The 15,769-nt window shown below is 38.7% G+C and overlaps 2 protein-coding genes across 2 annotated transcripts; both read right to left on the reverse strand.

Annotated features, from left to right (window-relative positions):
* Positions 1 to 1,180: 1,180 nt before the first annotated feature.
* On the reverse strand, positions 1,181 to 10,577 carry LOC145779356 (lipid scramblase CLPTM1L-like). Its single transcript, XM_082590919.1, has 13 exons — positions 10,348 to 10,577; positions 9,889 to 9,986; positions 9,442 to 9,625; positions 9,207 to 9,331; positions 7,537 to 7,609; positions 7,273 to 7,390; positions 6,815 to 6,909; positions 5,841 to 5,935; positions 5,366 to 5,576; positions 4,948 to 5,065; positions 3,402 to 3,502; positions 2,931 to 3,046; positions 1,181 to 1,889 (listed from the first exon to the last, which is right to left on the reverse strand). The coding sequence occupies exons 1-13, from the start codon at positions 10,516 to 10,518 to the stop codon at positions 1,814 to 1,816; spliced, it is 1,581 nt and encodes a 526-aa protein (XP_082447045.1). The 5' UTR covers positions 10,519 to 10,577; the 3' UTR covers positions 1,181 to 1,813.
* A 4-nt stretch (positions 10,578 to 10,581) lies between these two features.
* On the reverse strand, positions 10,582 to 13,960 carry LOC145780336 (pentatricopeptide repeat-containing protein 1, mitochondrial-like). Its single transcript, XM_082592038.1, has one exon. The coding sequence runs from the start codon at positions 13,958 to 13,960 to the stop codon at positions 11,978 to 11,980; it is 1,983 nt and encodes a 660-aa protein (XP_082448164.1). The 3' UTR covers positions 10,582 to 11,977.
* Positions 13,961 to 15,769: the final 1,809 nt, after the last annotated feature.

Here is a 15,769-nt window from a genome sequence, read left to right on the forward strand (position 1 = left end):
TTGTCCAATGCCCTTTCCCCCTGCGTACGGCACTGTCACTGGCTTCCCTCTCAAAGGCCGAGTCAATAAAGCATATCATGTGTTGACAATGGCTTTAACGTTCGATTGAAGAAATCACAAGCAACAACGCTTTACTGTTCAATAACTTAAGGAATATAAATTACTCTATTAGGCTACTCAACCATAGCAATTAGACAGACATCAGCGGCTCAGCAACAAGCATGCCGATCTGTTAGAGTCAACCTAATTCAATCTTGCCTACAACTTGCGCTTTATCGAAAGCGTCCATTGATGCCAATCCGGGTAGCTTACATAGAATAGCAGCATCAGTTCTGAAAGGAAAACTCAAAATAAACAAGCGCTGCTCTAGCCTCTGTTTGTCAACGCTCTGCAGCTTATCCAAACTATTTGCAATAGGTGAGTTGAGGCCGTTTCCAGTAAACATTTTTTTTATCGAAACCGGAGATTTGGTAACCTCACCAAGTGAAAATCCCCCGCAAATGTTTGTATCATAATATTCGCGTGCATAGGTTAAATTATCGCCACGTCAGGCAATATATTTTGATGAAACTTGCATATTTCGACCATGTAGCCTACTGCATCTGGCAAATAAACCATTGATTGCTTCAAGGTGAAGGACCACATTTGCCACTCGAGTCGGAGGATTAAGAACGTGAAAGATATTCTGTATTCAATTATACCTGCGGTAGGCTACGGGTATTTGTAATTTCAAGTGAACGTTTCGCCGTCGGCAGGGTGGCCGAGCGGTTTTAGGTTAGGTTCGATGACGTGGGTTTACTTCCCACCTCTGCCATTACTTTTTTTCTTCTGTGATTGCTGCAGCGATCTACAGATTACAAATACACCTACAGTACTTTGCAGCTTTATCGTAAAGGACCTTTTTAGTTGCTCGTGTTGCGCCTAAACTGTCACTTTTAGTTTTATAACACAAAATCTCCATTCATTCACTGCGGCCATCACGTCTCGCTTATATGAGGGCCTCGATAAAATATTCAACCTAGAAAAAGTAAAACTTTGCATACCGACTTTAAAGAATTCTCCAAAACATTGACACGGTTATTATTGTAAAAACAGCAAGAGTCATCTTACATTGGCAGATGTCAAAAAGTTTTCTACTGAAAAGTTTTTGCGTTTCTGTTGACCACCCCAGGTTCTCAAACTGTGCGTCGCGGCGAGCTGGTGCAGCTTTTTCAAGAGCGTCGCACAATGATGACAGCGCAATTGTTCTAATTTACTTTGTCGTGATTTAAACAAAGGATGGGGATTGGACACACAAACAAATAAATCAAAATTATTCAAATTTCTATCGCTAGGGCAACAAACTTTTCCAAAAGCGTCGCAACCAAAAAAGTTCGAGAACCACTGACCTAGATGTTGCGTCATAAACGCTGGAGTCCCTCCAAATAAAAATAATTATGACACAATAATGCACATTGTGCAATCAAAAAGTTCGCGTAGATTCTATTATTTTATTTTAACTATTGCCAACTTATGCAAGTTTCTCGCGTACGACTGGTGGTACGTGTAGCCTACCATAGTTTGGGAACCACTGTACTAGTAGAAGAAGTCGTAACTCGTTTGATTATATTTGCTTGTATTTCAAGCTAGAATTGCTCCCACTTTTAACAAATAAGTTGTTAAGTGATTGCACATATCCATGTAGGTTGTAGGACAGCCAATGGAGTGTGGGACCGTGGATGTTGAAACTGAAGGTTGGCTGGCACCGAAGAATAAATAGATTTGCTTTAAATAAATCGCATATGGCAACATGGCGAAAGATTGCACTGATCCTTCAGTCCTTCTTTTCGTGATCTTCTTCATAACTGATCCCGTATTCATTAGCACGCTTCTTGTCAACTGGGTACAACCTGAAAGTTCAAACTTTCACGTTAGAAAGGCATGAAGGTTGGTCCATAAAGAAAATGATAAGCGAATAATCTATTAAAAGCAACCATATATAAAACCTACACGCACCTGAAATAGCGGACCTAGGCTGCAGCATAATACAAATACCCAAGTTGAAAAAAAACAGGCTTTAGTTGGGAAACACGACATGGAAATAGTAAAACGATTATCATCTCCAGCAGGAGCACACATATCAAATAGCTGGCCTGGCACTTGTCCATCTTATTGAATACTGCACCACAGTATCCGCTCGATGTGCTCGCTACGACAACAATTATTGACAATGCACCAATGGCGCCCAATGCAACAAGCCTACGTCCCACAACGCTAGGTGGCCTTTCTTGCTGGAATCAAAGCCGTTAAGCTGCTTTCTAAATCTAATTTGTAACTTGCTCGACGGACACTCGACCTTAACCGCCTTCAAGCTTTTCCAAACGAGCGCGAGTTAAAGTGAAAACAAGTTGTATCAGCCGTTAAGCTTCTGCTCAACGAAATCAAATACCTTAGTGGCTAGTTGGGTGGCATAGCCATCAAGAAATGTAACATTGAAACAACAACAACATAACTACGCCTCGTTTCTTCGTCCCAGATGCCCATTCTCAGTTCATGGGCATCGGGCATACCCTTGTCGAGGCAAGCGTGGGTAGCCTTGTAGTATTCTAGCTTCATGTAATATTTATACAATGTGTTGAATCATTCAAAACGATTTTCCTCAAGACCACGTATGCGTTTCTGGTGCAGACATCTAAACTGACTGTATTCGTGTAGCCGGTTTCCCATCAATTAACGACTTGTGCCTCTACTTAACTTACATCTCTGCGCTTTTGTTTAGACTATATTTTCGGTGAGTTTATTGAAGAGTATATTGTAGGTGAGGGTAACACTATCAATACTATTTAAATTTAAGAGATATACCCACAGTCCCAACCATCATAACTCAGGCTGCGAACAAGTCTGGGGATAAACGCCAAAAACCCAGTGACTTCAACAAATGAGCAGCTTACCATAGTTGGTAGAGATAGCAGAAGAACACGATGTCGTCACGGAAGCATGCCAGGCGATGACTGGTTGGCATTTTGATGATGAACGCGAATATGTCGTCAATGAACGTATTGAAAGCCTGAAAATGAACAACAAGGTTATGGACCAATGTACTAAAATTATTCAGCAATTTTACGTGACAGGCCAGTGAAGATTCAAACATCACTCACTCACATCACTCTGCGAAAGCTGATGAATGTTTACATGCAACATGTCAGTCAGGTAAGCGTTTCTTCTTGTTGTTGCTGGTGACGTAAACATCTTATTGAATAATTTTTATCGAGTCCAAGATTACGACGGATACTGGACGTTCGGGTAAGTAGACAGGAATACAAGGAAACTATTTTTGTGCCAAGACCACAGTAACATGCTCTCAATCGGTGTCGAACCAACAGCCATTACAATGCAATGCTCGTTACCAACCAGCCACTTGCCTTATACATGAATGCCTTCCATGGTAAGTGCGCCACCGACTTAAGCTTGTAGTTGATGAAGAGCTGGGGAAGCATGAACAAAAACCCGAACGCGTACACAGCTAGGGCAACAAATACAACGATTATTTTAGAAGTACCATTACAACAAATAATATTCAAAGTCTTTAATTGCACCGTGCAACAAAAGTGAAATGTTTGCAATACAGTACGTAACCGGTTTGAAACTGACGCACCGTGAACTGAACAATTACAAACATTAGCCCAAAAATCACTGAAAACCATCTTGCTACGTTTTGCACATTTTGCATTTGCACATTTTGTATTTAGGCTTTTGCCCGATACTTGAAGATTTCGGTTTGGTTTTGAATCTTTATCCTCCGACTGACAAAGCCTTCGATAGGTTATTTCTGATAGTTTCGCATGCGTGTAGACTGTAGAAGCTATGAACCACTGACGCAAGGCATGCTACCGAGCTAGGCAGAGTGAAGCTTCCGATCGTTGTTGAAGCGTTCTTGTCTGTGAATTATTGCAAAAAATCGACAATTCCATCCACTTGGTGCCGCTGAATGGAGAGCAGTCCTGAAATGCGTTGCTCAAGCGCACACCCGGAGAGCCGAACGAGCGCCGCTTGAATCGGGCACTTAACCACTGAGCTAACGGGGAGGACAGTAGGTGATGAACCAATCAATGTATTTACCAACACGTATGCTGAGCTATTGAGTGTTATGTTTAAAGACACGGCCACGTGCTCTTGAGTGACAAACAGAAGATGTGCAGGTGACATTTTAATTTATCTAAATGGTCAAGTTTCTTCATATAAATTGACAATTACCACCATTGCGGAAATATGAGAGCTCTACAGTATTGTCTTTTCTGCAAATAGGCGACTATTACGTTCTGTTAGTTAGGCATTAGAATCCTGTAATTTTCGAGGTCTGCTCGTGTTCTTTCAGTCTCATCCCTCGCTATTCAATAACAGCTTCTATTATTGAACAAAGAGAATCATACTGAAAGTGAAGAAACACGTGACTGTGAAGAAACAAACTGTGCACTGTGCTTGAAACTACACTGTGCTTAACTTCGCTGAAGTTACAAGCAAACGTTGAAGTGCGTAGGGTCGGGCACAAAGAAAACCAATCGCCTCATTCAGTTATTTTTGATGCCCACAATTTCGTGTCAAAAACGGAAACTGCAAAGTTGTGCGATGGTCGCCTAACCAAACACAACAATTCAATAAGATGAACTCTATGGACTGGCATAAGGGAAACCCCTATAAGTAATCGCACTGAGTTCAACGTAAACTCTTCCTCACTGCGTCGCTTCGTATTTCAGCCACCATGAAGCCGCAACAGTGAACTAATCCTTGCTTGAATGTGTTTCATTTTTGATCTAAGCTCAGATCAAAATCATTTCGCCACGAGTTCAGTGGTGCGATAGTATTGATAACTGAAGCAATCTGCCGTCAGAGATGTCTCGTATAAAGCAGATGGTGCTTCAAGGTGATCACAAATGAGATTGATGTTGTACTGTTGTTTCCATGACTTACCATTAACTAAGCTTTGAATTAGCCAGGAATACCAACTCTTGTGCGGTACATAGAACAAAGAATAAATAGCAGCTCCGATACACAACGGGTACATGACATAAGACAGGTATTTCATTGCCTGAAATACAAAATAATTGAGCAAAATATGTAGGAAATTAAAAAAATTACCAACGCACTTGTGACTTATAAACCGTATGATCGCCATGTTCTGAAAGTCACAGGTTCTAGTTATAGACATTCTGGTTGAGATTTGTTTGCAAGTCTATGGAGGTGAATTTTGAGTAAGATGAAAATACAAACGTCGTTTCATTTACTTTACACCTCTTGATGCTTGCACCTCGCACAAGCAAATGTTAATGTCGTGTTCTCGCAGAACTATCGTTTGTATTGAAGTAAGTTGCTAAAACAGTTAAACTACCTGATGATCAAAATCTTCTGTTGCCTTTTCTTTATCCGTACTTTCTCCAAATACAAACTTCAATCTCCAACCTGACCTTTCAACTTTGAACTTGACAGCCTTGGTGACCTTCCATATTTCAATGAGAGATCCTATCCCGGCTGGAACGAGGACCAAGAGGCTCGTCTTTTGGTCGAACAAGTAGAAAAATATAATGATAGTGCTGACACACCTGCGATGAAAGGTCATGGTTGAATGATTATTCCTGCTGTTCAATGGCTCTGTGCAGTTTTAAAAACATAAACATCGCAGAACAGTGCAGTCTCAGTTGCTATTGTGCATTACTTCTTCGTACATGGTCAAGTTCAGTTTCAACAATCACATCCTTTCATTTCGGATCAATCGCTTTTGACACTTGGACAATGGACATGTAAGCTGTTGCAAAACATGTACTACAGTGAACCATTAATTAGAGATAGACGAACGACAAGCTTACCTATAGACCACAGTATGAATAGAGAGACCTATCATGGAGCTGCGCTTCTTCCAATATGTGACGTCATTCTTGAAGGCAAGGAAGTCGAACAACAGCTGCAGAAAAAATAATTTGAATGATGACATCACACAATGGGAGCAGGTGATGGTGGGTGTTGGTTGATGAACATAGCTGTCACCAAGCGTTTACAGTATCGCTGGATAACCACACTATTGCCGAAGCGCAACCTAATATACGCGGGTTAGTCCTCCGCCGCGAGTTGCCGTACAGCGGCACAGCAACAGCTTGCAGCATCATGAGGTGAAGATGAACCAGTCGGTTGATCAACACAATACCATGTTTGAATGGTGGTCGGCGTATGTGCGTCAATTACCTTTTTTTTTTTTTTTTTTTTTATTACTTTCAGTGCCGTTAAGACTCGAAGTGCTTTTATGCTTTCAACGATGCTGCATTTCATTGAGTGGATGCATGGTCAGTGGTCACGGTTGGGAGAGCACGGTAAACTTTCATGATTAACAAGTAGCATTCAAGAAAACCTAGAAGAACAAAATATTCTGAGGCAAACAAAGCGTCTATTAACTGCACTGAACATCAGAAAAGTAAAGTGTTTAACATTGGCAATTTATGCAAATCAATATTCCGCTGTTCAGGTTCAAGCATGGTTCAAGTTGTCCTCACAAGTAACGACATGCTGCCCGGGGTTTATTTGTTTTCGTCTGAAGTAAATCACATTCACAAACATCTTACTATATTATATAAATGTGAACGGCTGCCTTGAACGGCTTTCACGCATTTTTCAATTAGGTGCACTAAAGTTCCTTAGTAATAGTCCAGCTTTAATCCGGTGATGTCCCCGTTAAAACTGGACTAGTTACTTACTAAGAAATTTTAGTGTCACCTAATTGAAAAATACGTGAAATAAATGGAACACAAAACAGCCGTTCAAATTAATATAACGTTGAATGTTATCTTACATGGAAGACTGACACAACCAGCGTTAGAGCCAAGAAGATGAGGTTGGTGTCCGTGAATATTCCTTTTACTTCGTCCAAATCATCGTCAGAGAAACCTTCACGTAATTAATCAAGGGTAAGTACAAATCACGATCGTCAGCGTCATCAAGCCGCATTTCTGTACAAATACAGCGTGGGTGCAGTGAGCCGTAATGTCAACGTGATCAGAACACGGCACACTACAAACAGGTATGATCATCATCATCCATTTGTCCCTTTTTTAGTAGGGCTTGGCGTTTGTGTCGCAAGCAAGGGTCCGCCATTTTTTTGCAGCCATATATTATACGATATACGACTATACGTATCAGGTAATCTATGGGAAAAACCGATTTAAACTTCAGTTCCACACCGGAGATGAGACCAGTTCGGGCCAAATTTTTGTTTTTTAAACTTAAACAAGGAAGGTTTGAAGTGCTAACCTAGAGACTTCATGGCAGCCATGGAATGCGACAAAGTTATCCACAACCGCAACTTCCCGACGCTGATCGGCGAGTATTGGATCTCGAGAGTCATCTTGGTGGCGTTCTTTGGGATGGGCTGGAAGCGTAAAATAGAATATTTACTTTACAATGAAAATATTTGCATAACTTAAAGAGAAAATAAAATGAGAAAACGCAGTAGTCATGTAACACCACCAGTGAGCGTCGATGCAAAAGAATTTCATGCAAAGTTTAATAAATTACCAATAAATCTGACTTCTTGTACGATAACTCATCAATATATAAAATGGGAAGATATTCTTGCTTTGATGTTAGCCTGAATACAAAATTAAAATGTTAGCGACAGTTACAACCACAAAAAAAAAATCGAAAAAGTGTTTTCTGCCAAACCGTTGGTAACAAAGAGACCCCACATAATCAAATAAACCACAAATGCAAAACAAATTTATCACACGCACTACATCTGCAACATGGTTGAAACTAGGGATGTGCCGATTACAAAATTTTTGCCGATGCCGATTCTTAAATATTTGCCTATACCGATTCCGATTCTTTGGTTAAATGATTAAAGCTGGTTTTAGTTGGCGCTCTACAAGTGGTTGCGGTTTTGTTACAAGTTGCTGCCTTTGAAATGTCTAAAAGCGTTCACTTCGTCGCCTGCTCAAGACAGCGTGATTTTTAACAGTGGTTCTCCACTTCTTGCGCACTACAAAGTGGTGATAGACACGCGTTTTATTTGTCGCGGAAATCAGTTAAAAGAGAAAAATCACCATTGCTCACAGAGTGCAAAATCAACGTAGCTTAATGCAGTGTGCAAAGTATTATCTTGTGCGGTTTGCAATATTTTTCTCGTAGAATTCAAGAAGGTACCAGAAACAAGAAGAGAAAAAGACTAGAGTGTAAAAGAAAATGAAGGCAATTCTACAGATCAAAGAAAACTCCCTAATTTTTACGAATGCCGATAGAGCTCTGCGATATTGGTAAAATCATTTCGATACGATATTACCAAAAATAAAACAATATTATCAAACTTTCCATATTTTACGCGAATTGCGAACTATGGTTTTAATTAAAGAGGCAAATCTTCTGCGGTTACCCCGAGTAATGAAAAGAACACTAATTCAAAAGCGTTTTGAATCTTTCAGACAGTTGCTCACATTTTCTTTGCACTTTCTTTATACTCCCTCGTTTTTTCTCTTTTTGCTTTTAGAGCAACGCATGCTGCAAGCGGCACTGAAATAATAACTATTACGTAATAATCCATTTCTCCTTTATTCTAACCGTTGTGTAATCATTCAACTTTTATATTTTATCTGGTCTGATTTTCTCCTTGAACGTTTTTCGTCATTTCAAAGAAAGAAAGTATTTTGATCTGGTGCCTACTAAACAAGAGTTTACAAAATGGCGGACAATCGTCATAATTTAGAGTTAGACTACCGCTCTCCGAATGCTCGTTGACGCTGATGCGGTTGTTTAAAGAAGCCGTTCTTTGATCGGTATTTCCACGCGCTCGCGCTACTTTTGATTAGAAAACTTTGATAAAGAATCCGAAAGAATCGGCAATTTTTTTCGATGCCGATTCTACAAAAATTGCCGATACCTGCCGATTCCGATTAATCGGCACATCCTTAGTTGAAACAACCATAAAAAGGGCAGCGTAAAAATCTGCTACTGTGCAATGTGGTGACATAAACGGGGTCTTTGCATGGGCTTGAGTAAACTGGTGATTTAAAAGTTTCACTAGTGACATGTACAACGCATGCTCATTTTGAGAAATCTACTGAAAAATTTCACATTTGAGATGAAGGGAAGGATCAAAGCAAATGAGCAGCCTCTGATGGAAAAACAGCAAAGTTTTGTGTATTTTAACATAATCCCCTTTCAACATAGAAATTTCATAATCTGAAGTGAACCTGACAAGATGCTGCAGCTCCCCAGGAAGCTTCATCCGATCAAAGAGGAAATTCTCCTCCATAACGTAGATGAAAATCTTTGGCCTCCAATGTGTCACAGGAAGCTTATTTTCGGCAGTTACCCCCTGAGAACGAAGTTTATGGTGGTTTACAAGAAGCTTCCTAAAACTTTTTTGTAACTAATGAACCGTTAAAAAAGCTTCGTAATCGTTCCAAGACAAAATGTAGAACTCACAGAAACGTTTTTATCATTGATAAGTTTGAAGTAGGAAACGGGGACGCGACGATCTGTGATTGCAGTTTGGACATGAACGCCACTGCTGCTATGGAATGGTGTCTCAGTGCTCGGGTAGAGGAAGAAGTGAGTGAAAAGTGAGCCGTTGTTACGTGTCACTGAGGGAAGAGTGATGTTGAGAGAGCTGAAATTAACGTACATTCAAATTAATAAAGATTAAAACTTCAAATTGAACTTCCTAATCTACCGTACTTAATCGGCTACTCAATAGTAAGCTATATTTTTGAAAAATCTTTCTAGATCAATCATCAAATTCGATATTGCATGTGGACTAATACAATTAAGCTTTTTACATAAATTGATTGCTGCTTATAAATTAGAGATATACCGTAGGCTATCTTTAAGAAAATAATGTCAGGCCAACACTGGGAAAAACAAAGAAATTACTTTGTATTATACTCTGTAAAGTTGACAGTATCCCACTTCCACAAAAGAGAGCTGGAGGAAGAAGAAAATCTTTGTTTTGGACTTGAGTAAGCTTCAATCTGGGGAGTAAAATAACAACTGTGTTCACTAAAATGTTGGCTACAATAATTTTTTTCAGAAACGCTAATGTGCAAAAGAGTTCTAAAACATAATTCAAGAGAAGCAATGCTTTTTCATTTTTCAATAGTGTGTGGGGATCTCCGAAAGAGGAATCTTGCAGCAGTCAACGTCAAGGACCGGAGTATGTGGAGAGCCACCATCAAACTAGATCAACATTTGACTGTGTCCAACACTTGCAATACCGGGAACAAAGTGTGTAAAACAGTGGAGTAAGAGTTGCCTCAACATACATCATGAAAAGTGATACTCATTCAAGATTTGAAGACCTCTTTCCAAACCACACATAATTTGTTTACTTACATTCCATTTAATATGCTTGCTTTGATGGATATAAGATTTCAAGCAGTAGTTCTTTCTTCCTTTTGCAAGGCACGAGTCAGGATGCCATATATTGTAGACAGACCATATTGCATTGATAAGATACGCAATAAATAAAGCAGTGAGGACAGTGGTGAATGAGAAAATCCTCATTAAAATTGTCAATTATATGCACAAGTAATTATGATCACTTTACTGTAACAATGCAAGTTTTGCTTGAAAAACATAAAAAAGACAATGGATGTATCAAAAACGACACATGATTGAAATGGACCAAACAAATGACAAGCTTATGAACAACTAGTGAACAATCTTGTTCACTCAAGTTGACATTAATTTTTAGTTGATGACATTAATTTTTAGTTGTTCCTTGTTTAAAACCAAGTATTGCATATTCGCAACCAGTTTCAACCAGAAACACATTGTCTGTCATGATTCCTGATTTTGATAAACATGAACAACTTAAAGTCTTAACGGAAGGTTTTCACTGAGAATTGTAGCGAGTGTAAGCGACAAACACACTATTTTTGTAAAATTTACAAATCAGAATTTAGATTTGAACTATTTTATTTCTTCTAACTTTTGTGTACCTTATTTGAGCCCCCAAATATTTAGCCTAGAGCAAAAAATCCGGATCCTAAAAATGTTGAGAACTGCTGGTCTACTCGGCCACATTGTTGTCATGCATTTCATCTGTATTTTAACATGGTCTTACTGCAAAATATTTCATGATTTGTAACTTGTACATAATGCGACATAAGGAATTTTTATAACAAAAATGGTCATGATATAAAACCATACACAGACTTATACAGTGGTTTAAAAACTGGTGTTATACTGAAAGTTAGAGAAATTTAAGTGATGAAACAAAGTTGGAAAGGTTAAATAAAAGATGTAATTGTTGAAAACATATATATCATAAATGTAGAGCTTTGGTAGAGAGTTTGTCTTGTTGCACCATAAGCAAATAAGCCAAGTAATGCAACCAGATAAAACACATTTATGTTTATTTTGAACAGATTTTGTTGAGATGCAGATAAAATTACTGTATAATTGTTATTTCTGAAAAGGATGTGATGTTGAAAACATTTGATGTGAAATTTGTTTTAATGTAGTTTTTGTTTTCTGTACGGTATATGCTAAAAATGAACATAAATATGTTAAACCTGATTTCGCTACTTCCCAGACAACAAATCAACAGTTTTTCAACATCTGCAGACAATGAATCAATACAAACAACGGTTGATTTTCTGTATGGGTGGGCTTGATGTGCTTATCATCATCGTTATGTTCCTTTCTCGTATTGAGGGTTGGATACAATGCGCCATTGTTCTCAACCATGAGCTGTTCCTACTGCATTTTCATAACCTAATTTTGTTTATGGTATGCTTATGGTACAACATAAATGTAATCAGAAAATATTCCCTTTCATTGTTACATTTAAAGCAATTTTAAATTTTGGTTATTTGACATGTTTATACACAGTGTAAGTCAGTGCATTCACCACATAATGCAAAAAAGACAATCATTTCAAATCCAGTTGCTATGAATTATGAAATATAAAACCAAACATTGCAGCTAAACGGAAATACAATGTAAAAATTAAAGCAATTCATTCATTTGTTGCAGCATCAAAGTTAGTATTATTCAACCATTCACGATATGTTTTACGAAAATCAGCGATTTCTTTTTCTAAGATGGGGTCAGCAAGTTCCCATCTATTGTAGTTACTCGGCCATGATGTAGCTCTTTCGAGTACCTTCACTAAAGCCTCATTAGCCACCACATTGTTAGCAGTGACTTCATTGAGAATATAAGTCAAATATCGAAAATTTGGATACCAAACATTAGGGTACCCAGCAACACGCCAATTTTTTGGATTTTTTAAAGTAGCAGTAATTAAAGATGTAAAAAACACAACACCTGGTTTAACACCAGCATTTTTCAGAGAGTTAATAAGCTCTTTACCATCTTTAAACCACTTGCAAGACATGGCACAAATGCACCAAGTTCTATAGTTTGGGACTAAATGAAAATGTTCAATTTTTTGCATTATTTCTTTAGCTTCCTTATGTTGATTTCTTTTGGCTCTTTTGTGCATGATGCAATTAAAAAAGTCCACATCCAACAAAACTTTTAGTTCTTCTGCCACTTGTATCAGATCATCTTCTGCTTTACAACATTCTTCAAGTGATCGAGCCAAAAGTGAAAATAGTTTAGCAGATGGTTCAATATTGTATAGCTTCATCATATCTAAAACACCTTCTACACCACCGAGCAGTCGAAGCCTATCAGATGCCAATGGACATTTTTGGATGGAAACAATGTTAGAATTAGAATCAGTTTTCAAAATATTTATTTTTGAGATGCTTGAAGGTTGAACTGATAAACTTGTTGCAAACAATCCATCACTACTTTGACCTTCAGTGACAGATCTTGTATCTATTGTTTTTTTTGCTGAGATATCAAAAAAGTTATCATCTGTAATTTGATGATTTTCAGAAACTGCAGGTAATGAAAGGAGCTCTTCTTTAGATGCCCCAACTTCATCATATTTGACAGGATTAGGCAAGGACTCTTGTTTTTTTAACCAACGAAAACGACGAACATGTCGCTTTAAGAAATGCGCCAAATTATTTGGCTGTGGTCGCAAAAGTAGTGCATTAGCAGTAGCAAGATCTCCAATGTTACAACGCACCATGACGAGCAATAACTGCATTAAGCAAGCGGCATCAGGTTTTATACCAAGTCCTATCATTTGTCTCCAGATTTGTAAAGCAGTTCTAAAACCAGAAAATGCATCTTTTTCACAGCATAACAACAAATATGTGAAAGTTATGACATCAGGTTCAAATCCAGCAGTGATTGATTCTCGAAACATTGCCATAGTATCCTTGAGAGACTCATGTTTAGCGTATGCCTTAAGTATGGCATTGTATGTTTTACGATTCAAATATACCTTATTTTCAACAGCTTTAGCATACTCTTTTTGCAAAAATACCATCTTGTTAGGTGTTTTTGAATTAGCAATTGCATTGAAAAGGGCAGTGTAGGTTGGTGCAGTAGGAACTATATTGTAGCTTTTTAGTTTGTAATACAAACTTATTGCCCTTTCTGTGTCACCATGTCGAGCAATAGCACCCAAAACAACAGAGAAATTGTTCTCTTGGGGTCTCACTTTCTGAACTTTGAGCATTTCGTGTTCAAGTAAATTACAACATTCATCAATTCGATTTTGTTTAGCAAGTTTCAGACAACGTGCATGAAAAGCATAAGCTGACTTCTTTTCATGAAAACTAACATAAGGAATTTCTTCTTCATCTTCATCCTTGTCGGGACTTTGTGGTATTCCATGGAAAACTTTGATGCCTTGCTTTTCTGCTATTAATCCAAATGTGTCTTCTTCATTAATTTCGACACCAAGTTTATCTGCGTGGAGAAGTCTATAACAGGGATCACTGTTTATAAAAGCTCTGTATGTTGGAAAAGTGAATGGTTGCATGTGGCTGTTAAATGCATTGTTGCTCAGTAGGATTGAGCACACAACTCTTGAAAGATGAACAGGGCCAAGCACTTGGCAGCAACACCTCAACATCTCGGATCTTTGAACTTAGGATAATCTATCAACCATTGCAAGCTGGAAATTTAGAAAACAGATCAACATGTTGAAAAAGAGGTTTTATACTCAAGTTAGCTAGTTTCTTTGGAAGTTCGAGGTCTATCTATTAACAATGTCCTACATCAGGGGGATGCACCTAATTTGTACCTTGAACAATTCGCATCCTGAAAAGATCGAGAGAAAAAAAAGCACAAAGCCGAAGTCGCTGATCGTAACAAAGCCGAAGTCGCTAATCGGAGTTTCCGCAAACATTTTAAAGTTAGGGTTAAGCGAAAACTCTGATCCGTGTGCTATTTTGGCTTTTTTAAATTTCTTTCTTGATTTTTTTAGGGTACGAATTAGGTTGCATCCCATCAGGGGTGTCCAAGTCTGGCATGTGGGCCAACGTAGTTTCGGCAAAAACACTTCAACAATCGAAAAACTTCACTATATCTGTCAATCTCGGTAACCGGCACTGCGTCAAAGCCTCTACAAGTAGGCTATGCGAAACTACCAGAAATAACCCGTCAAGGCTTTGTCAGTCTAAGTTAGCAGTGGCGTATTCTGGTGGGTTGAGCAAGGGAAGCAATAAAACTTAAGGGAGATTAGAGCGTGCCGAAGGCACGTGTTTTCTAAGGGGGTCTGGGGCATGCCCTTAGGAAAAATTTTGCAAAATTACACTCAAATCATGGATTATAGTGCTTTCTGGAAACACTTTTAGGGTAATATTTATATGAAATTTATTACCAGATAAACTGCTATTCACTTATTAAAGGTAGCTGTTACACAAACGGGCAAAAAATGCGGCTAAAATTAGAGAACACCAAAAACTCAGCTACAGCTCCCTACTGCTGTAGTAGCTTAAGCCAGTGGCATAGCTAGGGGGGGGGGGAGCAGACCGCCCTGGGCGGCACGTCTGGGGGCGGCACTTTCAGACTATGATTTTTCATTTTGATTATAATCTGATAAAAAACGCATTTCATTTTCACATGCTTTTTCTTGAAGGGGCGGCAAAATCTGAATCCGCCCCGGGCGGCACATTCCCTAGGGGAACGTTCAAATATTACGTAACGCCTTCGAGGGGGAGGGGGGTTTATGCAAAGCGTTACGTTAACGTCACATCGGGGGGGAGGGGGTTTAAGCAAAACGTTATGTAACGCTTTCGAGTACGAATGGTAGTTTTTTGTGCTGAATTCGTAGTGAAAAAGCATTACATGGGGGAGGGGGGGATTGAAAAAAGCGTTACGTTGGCGTTACATGGGGGAGGGGGGGGTCAAAAATTCGGAAAAAAAGCGTTACGTAATATTTGAACGTTCCCTAGCTACGCCACTGGCTTAAGCCAGCATTTATTTCAGTCAAGTCAAGTCTAGCCTAGACCTCACATAAGCTGTCTTATGCCAAAGTCTATCCAGCCAGGATGACAGTGTAAAACCAACATTAGGCTCAAAATTTTGCTTTCGAGGACGATATTATAACCCTAACGGCGCCTTAGATTTTCTCATGACGTAGCCCAATGGTACCACCAGTGCTTCCACTTTTACAAAGCTAGATTACCACTTGTTTTACCACATTTGCCCTCAGATTACCACATTTTTTACTGTGATTTTTTACCCGATCTTAACTGTATTTCGACTTACTTTTACATTAACACAGTGGCTATTTTTACCCACTTGTTGCCATAGTTACTATCAGGTGTTGTCAGAGTTAGGATTAAAGTTAGTAAGGATTAAGGTAAGACTTAGGAATAAGGTTAGGGTTTTGATCTTTACCCAGAACTAAAAATTTTTCTAAAATGCAAGTTTTTGT

Source organism: Aplidium turbinatum, chromosome 11 (assembly GCF_918807975.1).
Source record: "Aplidium turbinatum chromosome 11, kaAplTurb1.1, whole genome shotgun sequence".
NCBI classification, from domain to species: Eukaryota; Metazoa; Chordata; class Ascidiacea; order Aplousobranchia; family Polyclinidae; genus Aplidium; species Aplidium turbinatum.